Source organism: Diorhabda sublineata, chromosome 8 (assembly GCF_026230105.1).
Source record: "Diorhabda sublineata isolate icDioSubl1.1 chromosome 8, icDioSubl1.1, whole genome shotgun sequence".
NCBI lineage: Eukaryota > Metazoa > Arthropoda > Insecta > Coleoptera > Chrysomelidae > Diorhabda > Diorhabda sublineata.
The window spans coordinates 2,115,393-2,140,099 of NC_079481.1; the positions used below are offsets into that span (position 1 = coordinate 2,115,393).

Sequence of the window (24,707 nt, forward strand, 5' to 3'; positions counted from 1 at the left end):
GTATATCATAAACAAAAAAACCATCCAATTCGAGTGTTTTAAATTTGTAGTGTTTGGTAACCTCAGAATTCAAATCAAATTTTGTGTCACGAGATTGCGAATTCACTCACAAATAAAAACGAAGCAAACTGAAGAAAATAGTGTAAATATACAATTAAAAACAAAAGTGATATTAACATAACAAATATGGTGAAACTGATACTATTTTTATGACATACGTCAATAAGATAAGTTCGTTCGTTTGTTTTGATCCGCATTGACTTTTCCTAATGATTAAACATCCACTTAAAGTAAAGTTCAATATTATTAGACGAAAGTATTTATATGTATTTTGTTATTATTTTACAAAATCAGTTTCAATTCGGCGATAAATACTATAAAAGAGATCAACAAACCCGACAAGTAAACAAAAAACGTTGTCTTCAAAGTATGTAAACTCAAATCATTGTATTTAACATTTCTTTCGAGTTGAATTAAAGCCATAGCTTTCTCGTAGTTTCCTTCAATTTTACGGTAAAAATAGTTGACGAATCCATTTTCTTTTAAAATCATAATCTTTCTGTTGAATCGTTCGAACAATGGGTGACCTTTTTGAAAACACATACCGAAATATAAGGTCATAGAAATTTCAGTTCCTATTATATTCAACAACGATTTACCTTTATTATCGAGAAAAACTTTCGGTATAAGATATCGTATACCCCTTCTATATCTACGAATAGTTATATCTTTTCGAAAAGCCGTTCTGTTGGAACACGACGCGTAGCCACCACAAATAACGATCATATTTTTTTCAAACAATAACTTTGGAATCGATTCATCGTTTTGTAACGTATCAACTAGTAATTCTTCAGAGGGAAATCCTAATTTGAAATTATATTTCAAAATATCCTGCGGTTCTTTTAATAATTGAGAAGAACCATCACTACGTATCAAATCGAACATTTTAGTTTTATAACTAGTCGTAATGAGCAAACCGAATATTGTTAAATGGAATAGCAGCACTGTGAACGATACACTTTTCACAGTGACTTGAGCTAAACCCTCGAACATCACTCCGAACATAACTGTTAGAACGCAAATATTTTTATCGGGCGCCATTAGACGTACTATAAACTTAAATAACGTCCAAGTTAACAACATTGATCCGATAAAATAACACCAAACAATGTTCTCGAACTCCAAATAAAATACTTTCCATTCTTTGGTTTTCATTATATTCGGAACGGCGTAAATTAAGTTGTCTTCGATGAAACGTGTGGTTATATCGAATTTCCTCGAAGCTATAACGACAGGTAAAGCGTATAAATCACCTTTATTTATCAAAAATTCCGGATGAACTGAATTCGAATTAGGAATTTGTTCTATTTTGATATATTTGATTAACAAATTCATATTAGATGCAATTATTTTGATAATATCCATGTGAATACCTTCGTTGGAATTGATTATAAATGGTATTTGTTCTCCCCACACGACTTTTAGTGTCGTGATTTTTTTCATACTTCTTATTTCGTGTAGTTTTTTATATTCTTCATTTATAATAATCACTTTATGAATAAAATATTCACTCAAAATATTTTTATCTAAACTGTTGGTAATAAAAATAAATGAAGCTTTATTATTTAATAAGGAATTTTTGAAAAGTTCGTCCATAACTTGTGTAACATTTCCTGAAATTATATATGTACTGGGATAATCACTATTAATAACTGTTAGATTATACAGTGTGTCGTAGTAAATAACTGGTTGTTTTACAATTATATTTGTATTTATTAAATACAAGGTATCTTTGTTTGAAATAGTTTTTGATAAAATTTCATCTAAACGTTGTTGTTTGTCGTTTGGGTTTATCGGAACTTTAATTGAACTTTTTGTAATTGATATGTTCACTAACAATACCCCAATACTCATAATTAACTTATTCATTTTCTTTTCAATGTTATTTTCTCAATAAAACTACGAATTTATGACATCAGAAAGGGTAAATAATGGCTGTTAATAATTTATTAGATTAAGTAACGAGTTTATTTTTGATTATAGTAAATGCAATGTACAATGGAATCAATTTTGATTGTCTAGTTGGTTTTCTAGATAACATTAGGAAAATGTTTGCAACGACAAACTATTTTTAAATATCTGGTAATTTTTTAGGCTTTTCATCTAAATGAAGATCTAATCTTTAAACGTATAGAGTGTCCCCAATTCTCTCTTTAAACAGTTTACAATAGAAAACTGTTTGCAGTAGTCAACTATTTTCAATATTTGATCATTTTCTAAACTTGTCATGTAGAGATGCATGTGGATGTTGATCATGAATTTCTGTAGGTTGTTGTGCTGATTCTACAGGCCTTGCATGCAATTAGAAGCTGTTGTGGAAACTACCTTAGCTAAATTAACCATGTAACTATGACAGGACATATTATTCACGATGATGGTGGTATTTTATTTTCAGACAGGACCTGCTGCAGTGCTATCCTTATTTGCTAGATGATTTGAGAGGAGTTATTAGAAAAAGAATTTGATATTTCTTTCAAAAACGACTTTATTATTGTGAAAATTCAGATGGGGATCACTTTTTTTTATTCGGGGTGATATTCTTTAATGACTGGGTGCAGAGGCACTTTAACCAAATTAAAAATACAAAAATAGAGCATACACTAAGAAAAATACTGCATTCAAATAGTTTTCTTGCCAATATGGATTTTCTTATGGTTAACCATATTTTTTTTTTCTTTGAACGGTTTAGAACAGATATCGCATTTGAAGGGTTTTTCTCCAGTGTGACTGCGCATGTGTACAGTCAAATTCCATTGCTGTGTGTAAGATTTTGTACAAATACTACATTTGTACGGCTTCTCCCCTTTGTGACTGCGTAGATGCGCAACTAAATTATTTTTCCACAAGAAAGATTTCGAACAAGCATTACATTTGAATGGTTTTTTCCCAGTGTGAATACCCATGTGTCTAACTAAACTATCTTTGACTAAAAACTTGGAACATATATCACATTGAACAATATTTTCTCGAGTGTGAATACGCTTATGAACAACCATGCGTTCCTTGAATGCGAACGATTTTGAACAAACATCACATCCAAAAGGCTTTTCTCCTGTATGACTCAGTTTGTGTCTATCCAAATGATATTTTCGCGAAAAATTTTTTAAACAAACGTCACACTTAAATGGCTTGACTCCCATATGACAGAGCAAATGTCTACTCAAGGAATGTTTCTGCGAGAAAGTTGTTGAGCACATGTCACATTTAAATGTTATCGGATAAATGCGTCTTTCACGCTTTTTTTGAGGTAAGTCAGAAAACGGCAAGTGAATAAGAGGTTTTCTAATTGAACTACTTTCACTTCTTGATTTTGCCGCATGTGATTTGATTTGATTAAACGAATCTTGCAGTTTATTTTTAATCGCAGCCTTCATCTGAAGAATATTTATTGTTTGACATGATTTGTTTACTAAATTTCTTTTTTGAATTGCGTTTCGACGAGGTTTTTTAACAAAATGTGTGAATTTATGATGGCGGAGTTGATAATCTCTAACATACAAGTTTCCACATAACTTGCAGATGAAAATACTTCCTGGCAATTTACTGTGTTTGAAATAGTTCCGATGAAAGGATCTTCCTGCAAATAAAAATTGTGTGAACACATTATTTCGTTCTTAAAATCAAAAGGCAAATAAACTGTTAAGAAGGTGGTTAAGTTCAGTTATTTGGAAACTGATCTCAGCACCAAACAGGAGGAACTTAATTTTTTAGGTAAGGTGACAATATGTACCCCAATTTCAAGGAATTGTCGACGACAAGCCTTGAAGGCTGCTATTTATTTTTATATGATGAAACTTTAATCTTAAAAACGTTGAGACAAAGATTAGAATCACACCATGATTTAAGGGTGATTACGTCACTAGATATGGTCCTATGAAGTGCCGTGAGATCAGGGTTGCTCCAAAAGAAACTAGTGTTGTCTGCAATTAGACATGTTACCACTTTTTATTTGAAATTGTTTTTTTAAATAAATATTTACATACCTAAACTCAATTTCTTGGAATCATTTATTTTAATCAAGTGGCGTTTTACATCTTCGTCATCAATCATCTCGTTTATTTCATCTTTAATATTATCACATATTTGTCTTGAATAATAAGAGTCGTTTTCTTGCTTGATTGTATCTACTGGCTCAGTTTTTATGTTACATACTTGAATATTGTTTGGATCAATAATTAGATTCGAATTACTAGAATCGTCGAAATCAAATTTTTGTTTATTAATAAAAGAATCTTCTGGCTCTTGTTTTACTTCCATTGTAGATACTATAATTACAATTTTACATTATTATCAATCTTAAGTTGTACCTTCTATTCAAACAATGACATTTCGTGATCTTCTTTTTTATTTTTGTGTTGAATATATTTAAACCGACTATTTACCCAAAAATTCACGCCATAGATTTAAAAAACATTGTAATCATAAATTTGAGAAGAGATAGTTTTATTTTAAAAACAAATTTCAGTACTAATGAGTAAACACTAACTTCAAATTGTATAGCCATCGCATTGACTTTAACGTTTGTATCGAGATATATCAGAAAATAATCGATGTATAGTAGCGAATTTAATTTAAGAATATCGAGATTTTACATTGCTAACTTCATGTCTATTTAAAATTGTTTATTCACGAAATAGATTCTGCAAAATAATTAGAAGGTAGGTACTAAATAAGACTAATTTTAAATTGAAATACGTATTTATAAAATATTTCTAGAATAGTGGCATTTGAAATAAATCTCATATAGTAGCCACATTGCAATTATTATCAAGTATGTCGTGTTGAATAGTGTATAATGTAAAATCGACCTGAAGTTCCAATTCAGGGGGGGATCCGTTGCGACATAAATAAAATAACTGAAGTACTTTGATTAATTAATTTGAATTAAGATACCTGGCGGAATGAATGAAAATAATAGATAAGACTTCTTATTTGCTATGTTAACTAGACAAATTGTTGAAGGTAGGTTACGTGCACCAATTAAAAGCAATTTATTAATTCATTTTATCATTTATTATTACAAAATATAAACTTAATTTACAGCAAATAATTGAATTCTAAAAGAAAATAATATATTGGAAACTGTGTATAGAATGTTGTGGATATGGTGCTTCAAACAATATGGAAAAAGTTTTAAAGTTAATTAGGTCAAAAATTGGTTTTTCTAAGTTCAATTGGTCCAAAATGGTGTTTTATGGGTTTAATATAATCAAAAATTGGACGTTCTTGGTCAAAATTGGATTCTATAAATTTATTTTGACTTTCTTGATCCATTTAGGAGATTGAGAAGTTTGCTTTTCACTCTCTCATTGTATGCATCTATGGTCTGCTTGTATGTATTTCTGGATACTAGAATTTGTGCTTCCTTTATGATAAGCAGCAATTTCGCTTTTGATTGACTCTCGAATGAGTAATTACTCTTAAAATCTCGTTTGCTCACAGTAAGGGGCCATTGGAATTAAAGCAAACATTCCAAGGAAATCCTTTAGATGCTTCTATTTAACCTATAATGACAAACTTTACATAGTCTAGGTGGATCCTAAGTTTGGATTTTCAGTACACGTTGCTGTAATTTACTAGTGATTTGATGTTCCAATTGGTGTATATACAGTCGCATTGTGCAGATCAGGGTCTATTGTTAGAAATAGGTCTAAGAAGCTAGCAAAGTCACTTGATTGGGAATTTTGGTTGGTTTGTTGATAAGTTGTTGTCAGTTCTGTTGGAAACATATGTTTGCCAAGATCTTGGCTTGTTTTCTAGAATTTAATCTCTCGGTTATCACAAACGAATCTAACAAATTCATGAAACAGAATACTGCATCATGTTAACTTTAGGAACAATGTTTGTAAGCTCTCCACAAACTGGGATATCTTTGTCCCTCAACTGAAATTTAGATGCAAACATCAAACATCACATTTGAATGGCTTTTCTCTAGTGTGACTTGGAAAATGTATTTTCAATTTATGTTTTTCTGAGAAAGTTTTTGAACAAATGTCACATTTGAATGGCTTTTCTTCGGTGTGACTTAACAGATGTCTGTTTAAAGAAAATTTCTGTGGGAAAGTTTTGGAACAAACATCGCATTTGAATGGTTTTTCTTTAGTGTGACTTAGAAAATGTATTTTCAATTTATGTTTTTCTGAAAAAGTTTTGAAACAAACTTCACATTTGAATGGCTTTTCTTCGGTGTGACTTAACAAATGTCTGTTTAAAGAAAATTTCTGCGAGAAAGTTTTTAAACAAACATCGCATTTAAATGGCTTTTCTTTAGTGTGACTTAGAAAATGTATTTTTAATTTATGTTTTTCTGAAAATGTTTTCAAACAAATGTCACATTTGAATGGTTTTTCTCCAGTGTGACTTAACAAATGTCTATTTAAAGAAAATTTCTGCGAGAATGTTTTTAAACAAATATCACATTTAAATGGCTTTTCTTTAGTGTGACTTAGAAAATGTGTTTTCAATTTATGTTTTTCTGAAAAAGTTTTGAAACAAACATCACATTTAAATGGTTTTTCTTCAGTGTGACTCAACATATGTCTATTTAAGGGAAATTTCTGTGAGAAAGTTTTTAAGCAAACATCACATTTGAATGGTTTTTTATTAATGTTTTCAACTAAACTTGTAGACGCAGTAAGAGATTTTGGAGAAATATCAGAATTCAGTGGTTTTTCAACAGTGTGTTTTTGGACATTGTCATTACTAATATCTCCAATTGAAATAGAAAAAAACTTAGGATAAATGCTTCTGTTTCGTAAATGTTGAACTAAACTAGTAGTTTTAGAAAACGGCATTAAACTAAAATTACATTTTAACCGTCTTTGTTTCTTAATTACGTTTCGACGAGATTTCTTAACAAAATGTCTGAAATTATGATGGAGGATGTCAAATTTCTTAGCATATAAGTTTCCACAAAACTTACAAATGAAAATACCTTCGAGCTTTATATAGATCTGACGAGATAAAGTTCCTGTAAGTAATAATCATTATATAGTGTGAATCTACCTTAAAAATTCCATATGAACATATACAGTGTGGAACAGTCAAGTTATTGATAATACTTCACATTAGAACTATAAAGAGTGATTTTTTGCTGGTATCTCTTTGGCAACATTGTTTTTGATAGATCACGCGTGAATCGTGTCTTGTATTATTGTCAAACTTGTTCAGTTTGGTCTATAATTTAATCATGAATGCCCAAAATGGAAGTATTGGATGTGTCCAACATGTGGTTTCAACAAGACAATATCACACGAAACAATGGCTAAATTGAGAGACAAATATTTAGAAATACTTTGTAATGTGAGTAATTTCATTTCGAAAACCTATTGTGATAATCAAGACAGTATATGTATACTGTTGTAAATAGGTTAGTTTTTATACTCATCAAAACATCTTTAAAATTAATATGAAAACTTTTGTGTTTCTTAACGTTTTTTTTTTTAGGAATTATTATATAGCTATTAAAACTTTATTAAAAACAATTTTATTGTTAATAACAGATATATTATCCTTATTCACATATATATCACCATGTTGAGCCCAAAGATTTTTCACAATTAGATTCAATATCAACAGTATCCATACAAATATACATATAAGTTTATAAATATCAACTTACCTTCCTTTAAACAGTTAATTTGATCATAGGTGAATAACTTTAGATTCTTTTGTAGTCTCCTTTTAAATAATAATCTCGACTGATCATTGACTGACTCTATACTCGAGCTGGCATTAAAATTATCACCATAGTTTGTAACATCCAAGAGCATCCCATCTATTTCATATATTGAATGGTTATAGTAAGTTCGTTATAAAATAGTGACTTTTAAGTACCTGTTTCCAATTTACACTCTAGGTCATCATCATAAATCATCTCTTTAATTTTAATTTTAACATCATCACATGTTTGTTGTAAATAGTATGCGTCGTTTTCCTGTTTGATATTATGTTCTTCAATATTAAATTTTTGCTCTTCAATAAAAATATCTTCCAATTCTTGTTTCACTTCCATAATTAAAACTGTAATTATTTTTACAGTTTTATATTATGAAAATATATATGTTTGGTTGTCTTACGTTTAAACTATGACATTTATAGATCTTCTTTTTTATTTCGATGTTGATTGTAATTGGAACTACTGGTAACCGCACTATAGGCGCCATAGAATTCACGTAATAATTTTGTTGACAAAGCAGTCATTATTAATAATGATTATTAATTAGCACTTAATGTAGGGATTCTGCGAACGCCAAAAGACTAGTACCCATGCGTTGGACAATTTCTGACATCTTTATGAACAAAGCTATTATAACGTTAATTCTATGGTACAGTGAATAGTAGTTCCAGATGCAATCAACATTAAAATAAAAAAGAAGATTTATAAATGTCTTAATTTAAACTTGTTTATATTAACATATATATTTATCGTTGTGTGCTTATGGCATAGATTCTCCAAAATATGAATGTAGGTACTAAATAAAACTAAGTCCAAATTAAAAAGAGTACTGAGAAATATTTGTAGGTTAGAGGTATATGATTAATTGATTTGAATTAAGATATCTGGGCGGAATGAATCAAAATAATAAGCAAGACTTCTCATTTGTTATATTAACTAGACAGATTGTTGAATGTACGTGTGCAAAAATTAAAAGCAATGTATTTTGTCATTTTATCATTTATTATTACAAAATATAAATTTAATGTACAGCAAACTATATTATATAATTAAATTCTAATAGAAAATAACAATCTACTGGAAACCCTGTACCAAAATGTTGTGGATATGTCTCTCCAAACTGAAGAGCCTTAGAGCTGACCAGTGTCTTGGGTCTTTAGATTGTGACAGCATGGTTCCGTAGTAAGCCAAAATTATGGGAAATTCAAATGTGGGTTGGGCATAGGGGTACAACAAATTATGTCTAAATCCTTTAAAAAATCATTTTAATTTGAAAATGTGTTTAACCTAACCAAACGATATTTAGATGCAAACAAATCTGAACAAACATCACATTTGATATGTTCTTATACAGTGTGACTCGGTAAATGTCTATTCAAATGATATTTTTTTGAGAATGTTTTCAAACAAATGTCACATTTGAATGGCTTTTCTCCAGTGTGACTTAACAAATGTTCTTTAAGATAAGATTTTAGTGAGAAAGTTTTTGAACAAATTTCGCATTTGAATGGTTTTTCTCCCGTGTGACATAGCAAGTGTACATTCAAATTAGATTTTTGTGAGAAAGTTTTTGAACAAATTTCGCATTTAAAAAGGTTTTTCCCAGTATGACTTTGCAAATGTACATTCAAACTAGATTTCCGCGATAGAGTTTTTAAACAAATGTCGCATTTGAAAGGTTTTTCCCCTGTGTGACTACGTATATGAGTATTCAAACTAGATTTATATGAGAAAGTTTTTAAACAAATGTCACATTTGAATGGTTTTTCTGTAGTGTGACTTAGCAAATGTTTTTTGAAATTATCTTTCCTTGAGAAAGATTTTGAACAAATGTCGCATTTGAATGGTTTTTCTCCGGTGTGACTTAGCAAATGTACTTTCAGGTAATGTGTTTGTGAGAAAGTTTTTGAACAATTGTCGCATTTGAATGGCTTTTCCTCAGTGTGACTTAGCAAATGTATTTTGAAATTATTTTTCCGTGAGAAAGTTTTCAAACAAATGTCGCACTTGAATGGTTTTTCTCCGGTGTGACTTAGCAAATGGACATTTAAATGAGATTTTTGTGAGAAAGTTTTCAAACAAATGTCGCATTTGAATGGTTTTTCCCCAGTGTGGGTACGAACATGTTTTGTTAAACATACTTTTTCTGGAAACTGTTTTAAACAAATGTCACATTTAAATGGCTTCTCCCCTGTATGATATCGCTTATGTGTTGTTAAATTATTTTTTTGTGAAAAAGTTTTTGAGCAAATGTCGCATTTGTATGGTTTTACTCCAGTGTGACTCAACAAATGTACATTCAAACTAGATTTCCGTGAGAAAATTTTTAAACAAATGTCGCATTTGTATGGTTTTTCCCCAGTGTGACAACGAACATGTCTTGTTAAACTTACTTTTTCTGAAAACTGTTTTAGGCATATGTTACATTCAAATGGCTTTTCCCCTGTATGATAACGTAAATGTGTGGTTAAACTATTTTTATGTGAAAAAGTTCTTGGACAAATATCACATTTGAATGGTTTTTCCCCCGTGTGACTACGTAAATGAGTATTCAAAGTACTTTTAAATGTAAAAGTTCTCAAACAAATGTCACATTTGAATGGCTTTTTTCCTGTGTGAATTAGCAAATGTCTACTCAAATAAGATTTCTGCAAGAAACTTTTTGAACAAATATTACATTCAAATGTTTTTCTGCCAATGCAAATATTCTTGTATTCAACTAAACTGGAAGATGTAGAAGATTTTGGAGGAATATCACTTCTGGATTTTGTTGCACATGATTTAATTTGATTATACAAAACCTGCAACCGATCCACACGAAATTTATTTTTATTTGCATGTTTCATCTTTAATATACTCATTGTTTGAACAGATTCTTTTACTACATTTTGTTTTAATCTGAACTTTTGTTTCTGAATTATGTTACGAAGAGGTTTCTTGACAAGATGTTGAGTAAAATGGTGATGGTAGAGGTAAAATTTTCTTACATACAAGTTTCCACATAATTTACAAATGGAAATACCTTCAAACTTGTTATGCTTCCGACGAGATACAGTTGCTGTAAGTGATAATCATTATATAGTGTGATTTTACCATAAAAATTTTGCAGGAACATATACAGTATGAAGTTCAATATGTAGACTCGTTTGCGTATTAAATTCTTTTTTTTGTTTAATAACGGATACTCATCCTTATCAACATATATTTTATCATGTTGTCTTCAAACATTTTTCACAAATAGATTCAATATCAACTGCATCTATATAAATATAGATATAAGTTTGTAAATATCAACTTACCTTCCTTTAAACAGTCAATTTGATTTTCAGTAAATAACGTTCGATTCATTTTAAATAATAATCTTGCCTGATCATTAACTGGACCTATACTCGAACCAGCATTAAAATGATTACCAAAGTTAGTTTCATCCGAGTGCATCCCATTCTCATCTATTTCATACATTCAATAGTTATAGTAAGTTCGTTATAAAATAGTGATTTTTAAGTACCTGTTTCCAATTTACACTTTAGGTCTTCGTCATAAATCATCTCATTCATTTTAATTTTAACATTATCACATGTTTGTTGTAAATAGTATGCGTCGTTTTCCTGTTTGATTTCATGTTCTTTGAAATCAAAAGTTTCCTCTTTAATTAAAACATCTTCTAGTTCTTGCTTCACATCCATTATAAACACTGTGATTATTAGCGTTTTATATAATTTGAGGATAAACGTGTTTATTTATCTTCAGCTGGAACTATGACATTTAGAAATCTTCTTTTTTATTTTTATGTTGTTTGTATCTAGAACTACTGTAGTTGCCATAGAATTGTTATAATTTTACAGAACGCAAATATGAAAATTTTGTATTTTGAGTGAAAAACAAATTTCAGTAGGGCAAGCAATTAGCACAGAATAGTACTACATCCATCTATTTAAAAGTAAAGGAAGAAGCAATAAACACAGAATGGTTCTAGCATATGGCGGACGGCATTACCATAGGCGTGCTATATTATTTTGTAGGGAATTAAGGAAAAAATTCTATTCGTGGGGTAAATTAATAAATAATGTCTCTTATGTTCTTAATTTATTCAAAAACCTTTCACTACACTCAACTAATTTATATAATTCACTCAACAATATGTTCACCAGTGTGAAAACATTTATGAACAATCAAACTATATCTAGATACAAACATCATATTTGAAAGGCTTTTCTCTAGTGAGACTTGGCAAATGACATTTTTTTGAGAATGTTTTTAAACAAATGTCGCATTTTAATGGGTTTTTTCAGTGTGAATTAACGAATGTACACTTAAACTAGATTTATGTGAGAAAGTTTTTAAACAAATGTCACATTTAAATGGCTTCTCCCCTGTATGATATCGCTTATGTGTTGTTAAATTATTTTTTTGTGAGAAAGATTTTGAACAAATGTCGCATTTAAATGGTTTTTCCCCAGTGTGAGTTAGTAAATGTACATTCAATTTAGATTTGCATGAGAAAGTTTTTAAACAAATGTCGCATTCGAATGGGTTTTTTCCAGTGTGATTATGAACATGCCTTGTTAAACATACTTTTTCTGAAAACTGTTTTGAACAAATGTGACATTTAAATGGCTTTTCCCCTGTATGATAACGCAAATGGGTAGTTAAACTTTTTTTTTGTGAAAAAGTTTTTGAACAAATATCACAGTTGAATGATTTTTCTCCAGTGTGACTTAGCGAATGTCTTTTCAAATTATATTTCTTTGAGAAAGTTTTTGGACAAATATCACATTTGAAAGGTTTTTCCCCACTGTGACTACGAATATGTATTGTTAAAGATACTTTTCCTGAGAATTGTGTTGAACAAATGTCACATTTAAATGGTTTTTCCCCTGTATGGTAACGCAAATGTGTGGTTAAACTATTTTTTTGTGAAAAAGTTTTTGGACAAACATCACATTTGAATGGTTTTTCTCCAGTGTGACTCGGCAAATGTCTATTCAAATTAGATTTGTGTGAGAAAGTTTTCAAACAAAATTCACATTTGAAAGGTTTTTCCCCAGTGTGACTACGCAAATGTACTTTTAAAGATACTTTTTCTGAAAATTGTTTTAAGCAAATGTCACATTTAAATGGTTTCTCCCCTGTATGATAACGCAAATGTGTGGTTAAACTATTTTTATATAAAAAAGTTTTTGGACAAATGTCGCATTTGAATGGTTTTACTCCAGTGTGACTTAGCAAATGTATATTCAAACTAGATTTATGTGAGAAACTTTTCAAACATATGTCGCATTTGAATGGTTTTTCCCCAGTGTGAATTAGTAAATGTATATCCAATTTAGATTTGCATGAGAAAGTTTTTAAACAAATGTCGCATTTGAATGGGTTTTTTCCAGTATGACTTTGCAAATGTACATTCAAACTAGATTTGTGTGAGAAAGTTTTTAAACAAATGTCACATTTGATGTTTTCTCCGTTATGAATACGAGACTTTCTAATTGAACTACTTTCACTAGTGGATTTTGTTGCACGTGATTTAATTTGATTAAACGACTCTTGCAACCGATCCACACATAATTTACTTTTATTGGCAGCCTTCATCTTTAATATATCTATTGTTTGAACAGATTCGTTTACTGCATTTTGTTTTAATCTGAACTTTTGTTTCTGAATTATGTTACGAAGAGGTTTCTTGACAAGATGTTGTGTAAAATGGTGATGGTAGAGGTGAAATTTTCTAGCATACAAGTTTCCACATAACTTACAAATGGAAATACCTTCAAGCTTCATATGCTTCTGTTGAGATAAAGTTCCTGTAAGTGATAATCATTATATAGTGAGAATCTACCTAAAAAATTCTATAGGAACATATACAGTATGGAACAGCCAAAAAAACATCAAGCATCATCATGTTATATACCGAATTTTTTTGAAATGCTTCAAAAAACTAAACAAAGGACTGTATTGGTTTTTCAAGACGAGCAAAATTCTACAAAAGTTGTTCTTGCACGATGCTTTTTGAAGCAAAAAATAGGGAAACCAATCGCAGAAATTGATTCATTCTACTCATCAATTCACACAGAAACGAAATTTTTTTTACAAGAATTATGATTTAGCTACTAAAATTATATGATATTCACTTCTATGTTTAATAACGGGTTCTCTATTATCCTTATATTAATATATATTTTACCATGTTGTGTCCAAACATATTCACAATTGTATTCAATATCAACTATATCCATAAGAATATGCATATAAGTTTATAAATATCAACTTACCTTTCTTTGAACAGTCAATTTGAGCATCAGTGAAAGTTGTTTCATTCTTTTTCAATATTAATCTTGCCTGATCATTAACTGGACATATATTCGAACCAACATTAAAATTATCACCAGAGTAAGTTTCATCTGAATGCATCTCATATATTTTTTGGCCTGAAACAATTAGTAAAATACTGAAATAGCTACAGCAAAATTCATTATGAAATAGTTATTTTCAAGTACCTGTTTCTAATTTACATTCTAGTCCATCGTCATAAATCATCTCATTCATTTTAATTTTAACACCATCACATGCTAGTTTTAAATAATATACATCGTTTTCCTGTTTGATATCATGTTCTTCGATATCAAATTTTTCCTCTTTAATGGAAGTATCTTCTAGCTCTTGTTTTACATTCATTACAAAGAATGTAAATACGGTTTTAGTGTATTTTGAGATAAATGTGTTTACTAATCCCTAGTTTAAACTACGACAATTCGAAATCTTCTTTTTTATTTCTACGTTGAATGTATTTGGAACTACTGCTTACCCCAATACAGACGCTATAGAACACAAACAAACGGGATATATATTTACATGTATTCAATTTGGCATATGGCGGACGGCGACATCCGTTTTACCATAGGCGTACTAAAAAAAATTAAAAAAAAAGAACAGAAATTTAATTTTCTTTTTAGTTCATTTGTAATTATTAAATAAATGTAAATAAACCTTTACCAATATAGAAAAAACAATTTTGATATGATTATGACTCAATTTGTGTCTATCCAAATGATATTTTCGCGAAAAATTTTTTAAACAAACGTCACACTTAAATGGCTTGACTCCCATATGACAGAGCAAATGTCTACTCAAGGAATGTTTCTGCGAGAAAGTTGTTGAGCACATGTCACATTTAAATGTTATCGGGTAAATGCGTCTTTCACGCTTTTTTTGAGCTAAATCAGAAAAGGGCAAGTGAATAAGAGGTTTTCTAATTGAACTACTTTCACTTCTTGATTTCGCCGCATGTGATTTGATTAAAGGAATCTTGCAGTTTATTTTTAATTGCACCCTACATCTGAATAATATCTATTGTTTGACCTGATTCGTTTACTAAACTGAAGTACTTTGATTAATTAATTTGAATTAAGATACCTGGCGGAATGAATGAAAATAATAGATAAGACTTCTTATTTATTATATTAACTAGACAGATTGTTGAAGGTAGGTTAGGTGCAACAATTAAAAGCAATTTATTAATTCATTTTATCATTTATTATTACAAAATATAAACTTAATTTACAGCAAACAATTAAATTCTAAAAGAAAATAACAATAAATTGGAAACTGTGTATAGAATGTTGTGGATATGGTGCTTCAAACAATATGGAAAAAGTTTTAAAGTTAATTAGGTCAAAAATTGGTTTTTCCAAGTTCAATTGGTGCAAAATGGTGTTTTATGGGTTTAATATAATCAAAAATTGGACGTTCTTGGTCAAAATTGGATTCTATAAATTTATTTCGACTTTCTTGAATCATTTAGGAGATTGAGAAGTTTGCTTTTCACTCTCTCATTGTATGCATCTATGGTCTGCTTGTATGTATTTCTGGATACTAGAATTTGTGCTCCCTTTATGATAAGCAGCAATTTCGCTTTTGATTGACTCTCGAATGAGTGATTACTCTTAAAATCCCATTCGCTCACAGTAAGGGACCATTGGAATTAAAGCAAACATTCCAAGGAAATCCTTTAGATGCTTCTATTTAACCTATAATGACAAACTTTACATAGTCTAGGTGGATCCTAAGTTTGGATTTTCAGTACACGTTGCTGTAATTTACTAGTGATTTGATGTTCCAATTGGTGTATATACAGTCGCATTGTGCAGATCAGGGTCTATTGTTAGAAATAGGTCTAAGAAGCTAGCAAAGTCACTTGATTGGGAATTTTGGTTGGTTTGTTGATAAGTTGTTGTCAGTTCTGTTGGAAACATATGTTTGCCAAGATCTTGGCTTGTTTTCTGGAATTTAATCTCTCGGTTATCACAAACAAATCTAACCAATTCATGAAACAGAATACTGCATCATGTTAACTTTAGGAACAATGTTTGTAAGCTCTCCACAAAATGAGATATCTTTGTCCCTCAAAACCGTCAACTGAAGGCGGTGTAATTTTCCTGGGGTTTTCTCAGTTGTTTCTTGTTGTACAAACTCCGCTTTTCTGGAAATTTAGATGCAAAAGATTTTGAACAAACATCAAACATCACATTTTAATGGCTTTTCTTTGGTGTGACTTAACAAATGTCTATTTAAAGAAAATTTCTGCGAGAAAGTTTTTAAACAAACATCGCATTTAAATGGCTTTTCTTTAGTGTGACTTAGAAAATGTATTTTCAATTTATGTTTTTCTGAAAATGTTTTCAAACAAATGTCACATTTGAATGGTTTTTGTCCAGTGTGACTCGGCAAATGTCTATTTAAAGAAAATTTCTGCGAGAATGTTTTTAAACAAATATCACATTTGAATGGCTTTTCTTTAGTGTGACTTAGCAAATGTACATTCAAATTAGATTTATGTAAGAAAGTTTTTAAGCAAATGTCGCACTTGAATGGTTTTTCTCCGGTGTGACTTAGCAAATGTATTTTCAGGTATGATTTTAGTAAGAAAGTTTTTGAACAAATATCACATTTGAATGGTTTTTCTCCAGTGTGATTTAGCAAATGTACATTCAAATTAGATTTATACAAGAAAGTTTTTAAGCAAATGTCACATTTGAATCGTTTTTCTCCAGTGTGAATTAGCAAATGTACATTTAAATGAGATTTCTGTGAAAAAGTTTTTAAACATATGTCGCATTTGAATGGTTTTTCCCCAGTGTGAATTAGCAAATGTATATCCAATTTAGATTTGTGTGAGAAAGTTTTTAAACAAATGTCACATTTGATGTTTTCTCCGTTATGAATACAAGACTTTTTAATTGAACTACTTTCACTAGTGGATTTTGTTGCACGTGATTTAATTTGATTAAATGACTCTTGCAACTGATCCACACATAATTTACTTTTATTGGCACCCTTCATCTTTAAAATACTCATTGTTTGAACAGATTCATTTACTGCATTTTGTTTTAATCTGACCTTATGTTTCTGAATTATGTTACGAAGAGGTTTCTTGACAAGATGTTGTGTAAAATGGTGATGGTAGAAGTGAAATTTTCTAACATACAAGTTTCCACATAACTTACAAATGGAAATACCTTCAAGCTTCATATGCTTCTGTTGAGATAAAGTTCCTGTAAGTGATAATCATTATATAGTAAGAATCTACCTTAAAAATTCCATAGGAACATATACAGTATGGAACAGCCAAAAAAACATCAAGCATCATCAAGTTATATACCGAATTTTTTTGAAATGCTTCAAAAAACTAAACAACAAAGGACTGTATTGATTTTTCAAGACGAGCAAAATCCTACAAAAGTTGTTCTTGCCTTTGAAGCAAAAAACAGGGAAACCAATCACAGAAATTGAATCATTCTACCCATCAATTCACACAGAAACGAAATTTTTTTTACAAGAATTATGATTTAGCTACTAAAACTATATGATATTCGCTTCTATGTTTAATAACGGGTTCTCAATTATCCTTATATTAATATATATTTTACCATGTTGTGTCTAAACATGTTCACAATTGTATTCAATATCAACTATATCCATACGAATATGCATATAGTTTATAAATGTCAACTTACCTTTCTTTGAACAGTCAATTTGAGCATCAGTGAAAGTTGTTTGATTCTTTTTCAATATTAATCTTGCCTGATCATTAACTGGACATATATTCGAACCAACATTAAAATTATCACCAGAGTAAGTTTCATCTGAATGCATCTCATATATTTTTTGGCCTGAAACAATTAGTAAAATACTGAAATAGCTACAGCAAAGTTCATTATGAAATAGTTATTTTCAAGTACCTGTTTCTAATTTACATTCTAGGCCATCGTCATAAATCATCTCATTCATTTTAATTTTAACATCATCACATGCTAGTTTTAAATAATATACATCGTTTTCCTGTTTGATATCATGTTCTTCGATATCAAATTTTTCCTCTTTAATGGAAGCATCTTCTAGCTCTTGTTTTACATTCATTACAAAGAATGTAAATACGGTTTTAGTGTATTTTGAGATAAATGTGTTTACTAATCCCTAGTTTAAACTACGACAATTCGAAATCTTCTTTTTTATTTCTACGTTGATTGTATTTGGAACTACTGTTTACCCCAATACAGACGAAATGGAACACAAACAAACGCGATATATATTTACATGAATTAAATCTTGCATATGGCGGACGACGATATTCGTTTTATCATAGGCGTACTAAAAAAAATTAAAAAAAAGAACAGAAATTTAATTTTCTTTTTAGTTCATTTGTAATTATTAAATAAATGTAAATAAACCGTTACCAATATAGAAAAAACAATTTTGATATGATTATGATTAATGCAGTTTCTTAGAAAACAGTGGTTTTTTCTTCGTGTCATCCAAAATTGTTTATGTTATGAAAGCCAAGTTATGAATCGACATTAATTTCAAGTTTAAATATTAACTAATAAAATATTTGACGTGAGGTTAAATAGTATATAATGTAAAATCAGGGGGTGTCCGTTTGTACTTTGATTAATCAGTTTCAATTAAGGTAGCTGGCGGAATTAAGGGAAGTAATACATATCAATTTTTTTCATTTTATCATTTATTATTACAAAATATCAACTTAATTTACATCAAACTATATTATATAATCATGTAATAAAAGAAAATAATATAATATTGGAAACTGTAAGTCAAAATGTTGTAGATTTGTCTCTCCAAATAATATCGAAGAGGATCAGGAATGAACACTGTCTTGGGTCATCAGATTGTGACTCCACAGTTTCATAATTTATTGGTATGAGGTTATTTTTGGGTGAAGAAATTGCATGCAATTCCTTGCACAACAAACAGCACATTTGAAAAGCTTTTCTCCCGTGTGAGAACGCAAATGTTCCTTTAAATGATATTTTATTGAGAATGTTTTTAAATAAATGTCGCATTTTCTCTAGTGTGACTTAGCAAATGTCTATTCAAATTACATTTGTGTGTGAAAGTTTTTGAGCAAATGTCGCATTTGAATGGCTTTTCTCCTGTGTGAATTATCAAATGTCTATTGAAATGATATTTTTTTGAGAATGCTTTCAAACAAATGTTGCACTTGAATGGTTTTTCTCCAGTGTGAATTAGCAAATGTTCCTTCAAATGATGTTTATGTGAGTAACTTTTGAAACAAATATTACATTTGAATGGTTTCACTTCTTTATGGTTTTGTAAATGTACATTCAAATTATATTTTCTTGTGAATGTTTTTAAACAAATGCTGCATTTGAATAGTTTTTCTCCGGTATGACTCAGAAAATGTTTATTCAAATCATATTTTCTTGAGAATGTTTTTAAACAAATGTCGCATTTGATTGGTTTTTCTTCGGTGTGAGTTAGCAAATGTATTTTCAGGTATGATTTTAGTAAGAAAGTTTTTGAACAAATATCACATTTGAATGGTTTTTCTCCAGTGTGAATTAGCAAATGTACATTCAAATTAGATTTATGTGAGAAAGTTTTTAAGCAAATGTCACATTTGAATCGTTTTTCTCCAGTGTGAATTAGCAAATGTACATTTAAATGAGATTTCTGTGAAAAAGTTTTTAAACATATGTCGCATTTGAATGGTTTTTCCCCGGTGTGACTTAGGAAATGTCTACTCAAATAAGATTTCTGTGAAAAACTTTTTAAACAAACATTACATTCAAATAGTTTTCTGCCAATGCAAATAGTCTTGTATTCATCTAAACTTGAAGATGTAGAAGATTTTGTAAGAATATCACTTCTGGATTTTGTTGCACATGATTTAATTTGATTAATCAAATCCTGCAACTGATCCACACGAAATTCATTTTTATTTGCATGTTTCATCTTTAATATACTCATTGTTTGAACAGATTTGTTTACTACATTTTGTTTTAATCTGAACTTTTGTTTCTTAATTATGTTACGAAGAGGTTTCTTGACAAGATGTTGAGTAAAATGGTGATGGTAGAGGTAAAATTTTCTTACATACAAGTTTCCACATAACTTACAAATGAAAATACCTCCAAGCTTTATATGCTTCCAACAAGATACAGTTCCTGTAAGTGATAATCATTATAAAGTGTGAATTTACCTTAAAAATTTTGCAGGAACATATAAAGTATGGAGCTCAATAAGTATTGTTTACTGAATGAAATCAATATGTAGACTCATTTGTGTATTAATATTCTAGACGTTGCACTTTCTTTTACAGGAATTATGATTTAGCTACTAAAACTTAAATATATTAATTTCTATGTTTAATGACGGATACTCTATTATCCTTATTAATATATATTTTACCATGTTGTCTTCAAACATTTTTCACAATTAGATTCAATATCAACTGTATCCATACGAATATACATATAGGTTTGTAAATATCAACTTACCTTCCTTTAAATAGTCAATTTGGTCTTCAGTAAACAACGTTCGATTTGTTTTAAATAATAATCTTGCCTGATCATTAACTGGACCTATACTCGAACCAGCATTAAAATTACCAGAGTTAGTTTCATCAAAGTGCATCCCATCTACTTCTATGTCTAAAACAATTAGTAAAATACTTAATAGTTATAGCAAATTCATTATAAAATAGTTATTTTTAGGTACCTGTTTCCAATTTACACTCTAGGTCTTCGTCATAAATCATCTCATTCATTTTAACATCATCACATGTTTGTTGTAAATAATTGTCGTTTTCCTGTTTGATATCGTGTTCTTTGATATAAAATTTTTCCTCTTTAATGAAAGCATCTTCTAGCTCTTGTTTCATATCCATTATTTAGACTTATACTGTTTTATATTAATTTGAGAATAAATTTGTTTATTTATCCACAATTTGAACTATGACATTTAGAAATCTTCTTTTTTATTACTATGTTGATTGTATCTGGAACTACTGATTACCGCTCTACGGATGCCATAGAATTTTTATAATTACCCGGAACAAACGCAATTTTTTAAATTTTGTATACTGATTGCAAAACAAATTTTAATAGGGCAAGCAACTAGCCTTATATAGTACAACATCTATTTATTTAAAAGTAGAAGGAGGAGCAATAAATAAGTTTTATGCGAAAGATGGTTCTAGCATATGGCAGAAGGCAATATCCGCTTTACCATAGGCGTGCTATATAAAAATTAGTGTATAGGGATACTAAAAAAATTTAAATTTAGAAAAACGTGTTACAATGTTAATATAATAAATGTAATGTTTTCTTCAGTTAATTTGTAATTATTAAATACATGTGAATCAACATTAACCAATATAGAAAATTTTGAAATGATTTTAAAAAATTAACAAATGTTATAAGAAATCTTGTAGAAAAAATAAGGTGACTGCAATCTAACTTTGAGCTTTAGGGTTCGATAAAAACATACATTAATGAAATGTTGAGAACATGAAACACTTATTCTTGTAGATAAATGGCAGAAGATGCAGGATAGTTTTTTTAAAGAAACTGTTTGGAACTATTGGAAAATTAATTTGAATTAAGATACTTGGAAGAAAAAATAAAAATAGTAGTTAAAACTTCTTGTTTTTTATTTTAACCAGGCAGAGATTATTGAAGGTACGTGTGCAAAAATGAAAATCAATTCCTTTTCTCACATAATCGTTTATTATTACAAAACATAACTTTAATTTACAGCAAATTATATACAAAAAGAAAATCACAATATATAAGAAACTTTTAGTTGAAATGTTGTATATCTGCCTCTCCATGTGTCATTTAAGACCAAAAAGTATTTTTCGCAGATATTAATTAGCCATTAAAGCAGATTATGCAAGATTCTGACGATACTCTCTCTGACTAACCACTTCGAACTGATGATACATTAAACAATATGTTCACTAGTGTGAAAACGTTTATGAACAACCAAACGATATTTAGATACAAACGATTCTGAACAAACATCACATTTGAAAGGCTTTTCTCCAGTGTGATTTAGCAAATGTTCATTCAAATAATCTTTCCGGGTGTAAGTTTTTGAACAAATGTCACATTTGAATGGTTTCTCTCCGGTGTGACTTAACAAATGTCTATTCAAAGGAAACTTCTGTGAGAAAATTTTTAAACAAATGTCACATTTGAATGCTGTTTCTCTAGTGTGGCTTAGCAAATGTCTATTTAAATAAGATTTCTGCGTGAAACTTTTCAAACAAACTTCACATTTGAATGGCTTTTCTCCAGTGTGACTTAGCGAATGTATTTTCAAATGATGTTTCTGTGAGAAAGATTTTAAACAAATGTCACATTTGAATGGCTTTTCTCCTGTGTGACTTAGCAAATGCACTTTCAAATTAGGTTTTTGCGCGAAAGTTTTCAAACACATATCACATTTAAATGGTTTTTCTATGGTGTGACTTAGATAATGTCTATTCATGTGATGTTTCCATGAGAAAGTCTTCAAACAAACATCACATTTGAAGGGCTTTTCTGTAGTGTGACTTAACAAATGTTTATTCAAATTAGATTTCTTTGAAAAAGTTTTCAAACAAATGTCACATTTAAATGTTTTTCTGTCTATGCTAATATCTTTGTGTTCAACTAAACTTGAAGACGTAGATTTCGGAGAAATATTACAAAAAACTGGTTTTTTGGAAGTTGCACTACGTTTATGTACACTTAAACTGCCACGATCTTTTTGGGCAAGTTTTTTTCGAATTAAACTAGTACTTTTAGAAAACGGCATTAAACTAAAATCACATTTCAACAGTCTTTGTTTCTGACTTATGTTTCGACTAGGTTTCTTAACAAAATGTGTGAAATTATGATGGAGGATGTCAAATTTCTTAGTGCATAAGTTTCCACAAATCTTACAAATGAAAATACCTTCAAACTTCATATAGTTCCGACGAGATAAATTTCCTGTAAGTAATAATCATTATATAGTATGAGTCTACCTTAAAAATTTCGTGTGGATACATATTTTGGCAGTTATAAAAATTATACGAGAGAAGTGAAGGTCTTATGAATAACTGAAGGATTTGTATATATACCCATCAATAATAAGATCCTTAAAGGCTTAAAAAGATGCCTGGGAATCACAACTTGTGGAAAAGAATCGTGAAATCAGTTGAAGACTGATAGAAAAAGAGAAATAAGTCAACATATTACTTCATCATTAGAATCAATCAAAAGCAAAATTAGAAAAAAAGAAATCATTTATCAATGATAAAATTATATAAATATACTACTAAGTTGTTAAACTTTGACTGGGGGTGGTCACTTATGAAAAATTTATTTCTATAAGTACTATGCTCTAAAATTATAGATAGTATACAAAATCTAGTTACTAAATCTTTTCTGACATGTAAATTGTGTGTTGGTAGTATGTGGTTCAGAATAAGAATTAGCTATCAAAACTTTATTATATCCAAATTATATTTACTCTATTAACTTAACATATATTTTACCATGTTATATCCAAGTTTGTAAATATCAACTAACCTTCCTTTAATAAGTCAATTTGGTAATCTGTGAACGACGTTCGATTTCTTTGTAGTTTTCTTTTTAATATTCTTGTCTGATAATTAACCACACCTTTATTCAAACCATCATTAAAATTATCATTAGAGTAAGTTTTATCTGAATGGATCTCATCTATTTTTAAACCCGAAACAATTAGTAAAATACTGAATAGTTCATTAAAAAATAGTGATTTTTAGTTACCTGTGTCCAATTTAAACTTTAATTCTTCTTCATAAATTATCTCATCAGATGTTAGTTTGTCGTTTTCTTGTTTGATATTATGTTCTTTGATATCAAATTTTTCCTCTTCAATGAAAGCATCTTCTAGCTCTTGTTTCACATCCATTATATAGACTAATACTGTTTTATATTAAGAATAAATTTGTTTATTTTTCCAAAATTTGAACTATGACATTCAGAAATCTTCTTTTTTATTTCTATGTTGATGGAATCTGGAACTACTGTTGACACCATAGAAAAATTACACATTACAAATGCAATGTACATGAATGAAATTTTCTTATTTTGTAGTTCTGATTGAAAAACATATTTCAGTAGAACTAGTGATTAGTACTACATCCAGTTATTTAAGAATGAAAGAAGGTGCAAAGAATAAGTTTTATGCCAAAGATATGATGATAAGAAATTGAAAAATGATGTAGAAAGAATATGTGACGACGTCTTGCTTTTACTTTTGGGGTTCGATGCCGAGCATTCCATTTTTCAACTACATACTTTCTTTTTTTGCTCTTTGTATTCTATTGCACTTAACCCTCTTCTACTAAGGTAAATCCATCACAACTCCGATACAGAGTTTAGAAAAAAACAACATTTTCGCTTGTGATATAATTTAATGTTTTCCAACATTTAGTTGTAATAATTGAATACACGTAATAAATCAACATTAACAAATATAGAATAAATAATTTTGGTATCATTATAAAAAGTCAACAAATAATACAAGTACTGTAGGAAGAGCATGTGACTATAAAAAAATATATTTAATATTTCATTAGTATCTACTTAATATTTTGAGTGAAAAATAAAATGAAAATTAGTTCAACTAATAA

General features: G+C 29.4%; 5 protein-coding genes and 1 long non-coding RNA gene across 11 annotated transcripts; 1 reads left to right on the forward strand and 5 right to left on the reverse strand.

Moving 5' to 3' along the window:
- Positions 1 to 1,104: 1,104 nt before the first annotated feature.
- Positions 1,105 to 2,649, forward strand: LOC130447550 (uncharacterized). Its single transcript, XR_008910261.1, has 2 exons — positions 1,105 to 1,295; positions 2,329 to 2,649. It is a non-coding gene; the product is annotated as an uncharacterized LOC130447550 (long non-coding RNA).
- LOC130447535 (zinc finger protein OZF-like) lies at positions 2,507 to 8,177 on the reverse strand. Of its 2 annotated transcripts, XM_056784405.1 has the most exons (4): positions 7,897 to 8,177; positions 7,682 to 7,837; positions 4,044 to 4,325; positions 2,507 to 3,637 (listed from the first exon to the last, which is right to left on the reverse strand). In XM_056784405.1, exons 1-4 carry the CDS (start codon positions 8,072 to 8,074, stop codon positions 2,679 to 2,681), a joined length of 1,575 nt encoding a protein of 524 aa, XP_056640383.1. In that variant the 5' UTR covers positions 8,075 to 8,177; the 3' UTR covers positions 2,507 to 2,678. The 2 variants fall into 2 exon arrangements, with proteins under 2 accessions (XP_056640383.1, XP_056640384.1); XM_056784406.1 differs by lacking the exons at positions 2,507 to 3,637; positions 4,044 to 4,325 and adding an exon at positions 4,594 to 7,030 and having other exon boundaries at positions 7,897 to 8,156.
- A 538-nt stretch (positions 8,178 to 8,715) lies between these two features.
- LOC130447526 (zinc finger protein 260-like) lies at positions 8,716 to 11,515 on the reverse strand. Its single transcript, XM_056784392.1, has 3 exons — positions 11,247 to 11,515; positions 11,038 to 11,187; positions 8,716 to 10,796 (listed from the first exon to the last, which is right to left on the reverse strand). The coding sequence occupies exons 1-3, from the start codon at positions 11,422 to 11,424 to the stop codon at positions 9,085 to 9,087; spliced, it is 2,040 nt and encodes a 679-aa protein (XP_056640370.1). The 5' UTR covers positions 11,425 to 11,515; the 3' UTR covers positions 8,716 to 9,084.
- Positions 11,516 to 11,811: 296 nt separating this feature from the next.
- On the reverse strand, positions 11,812 to 14,565 carry LOC130447529 (zinc finger protein OZF-like). 2 transcript variants are annotated; one of them, XM_056784398.1, is made up of 3 exons: positions 14,233 to 14,565; positions 14,008 to 14,163; positions 11,812 to 13,539 (listed from the first exon to the last, which is right to left on the reverse strand). In XM_056784398.1, exons 1-3 carry the CDS (start codon positions 14,408 to 14,410, stop codon positions 12,014 to 12,016), a joined length of 1,860 nt encoding a protein of 619 aa, XP_056640376.1. In that variant the 5' UTR covers positions 14,411 to 14,565; the 3' UTR covers positions 11,812 to 12,013. The 2 variants fall into 2 exon arrangements, with proteins under 2 accessions (XP_056640376.1, XP_056640377.1); XM_056784399.1 differs by having other exon boundaries at positions 14,008 to 14,192; positions 14,233 to 14,276.
- A 680-nt stretch (positions 14,566 to 15,245) lies between these two features.
- LOC130447538 (gastrula zinc finger protein XlCGF28.1-like) lies at positions 15,246 to 21,040 on the reverse strand. 3 transcript variants are annotated; one of them, XM_056784411.1, is made up of 4 exons: positions 20,554 to 20,662; positions 17,974 to 18,382; positions 17,749 to 17,904; positions 15,246 to 17,286 (listed from the first exon to the last, which is right to left on the reverse strand). In XM_056784411.1, the coding sequence occupies exons 2-4, from the start codon at positions 18,149 to 18,151 to the stop codon at positions 16,250 to 16,252; spliced, it is 1,371 nt and encodes a 456-aa protein (XP_056640389.1). In that variant the 5' UTR covers positions 18,152 to 18,382; positions 20,554 to 20,662; the 3' UTR covers positions 15,246 to 16,249. The 3 variants fall into 3 exon arrangements, with proteins under 3 accessions (XP_056640389.1, XP_056640390.1, XP_056640388.1); XM_056784412.1 differs by lacking the exons at positions 15,246 to 17,286; positions 17,749 to 17,904 and adding an exon at positions 20,774 to 20,993 and having other exon boundaries at positions 18,157 to 18,382; positions 20,554 to 20,706; XM_056784410.1 differs by lacking the exons at positions 15,246 to 17,286; positions 17,749 to 17,904; positions 17,974 to 18,382 and adding exons at positions 18,738 to 20,220; positions 20,774 to 21,040 and having other exon boundaries at positions 20,554 to 20,706.
- A 720-nt stretch (positions 21,041 to 21,760) lies between these two features.
- LOC130447543 (gastrula zinc finger protein xLCGF3.1-like) lies at positions 21,761 to 24,135 on the reverse strand. 2 transcript variants are annotated; one of them, XM_056784417.1, is made up of 3 exons: positions 23,839 to 24,053; positions 23,617 to 23,769; positions 21,761 to 23,034 (listed from the first exon to the last, which is right to left on the reverse strand). In XM_056784417.1, the coding sequence occupies exons 1-3, from the start codon at positions 23,981 to 23,983 to the stop codon at positions 22,001 to 22,003; spliced, it is 1,332 nt and encodes a 443-aa protein (XP_056640395.1). In that variant the 5' UTR covers positions 23,984 to 24,053; the 3' UTR covers positions 21,761 to 22,000. The 2 variants fall into 2 exon arrangements, with proteins under 2 accessions (XP_056640395.1, XP_056640396.1); XM_056784418.1 differs by lacking the exon at positions 23,617 to 23,769 and having other exon boundaries at positions 23,839 to 24,135.
- Between the last annotated feature and the right edge of the window lie 572 nt (positions 24,136 to 24,707).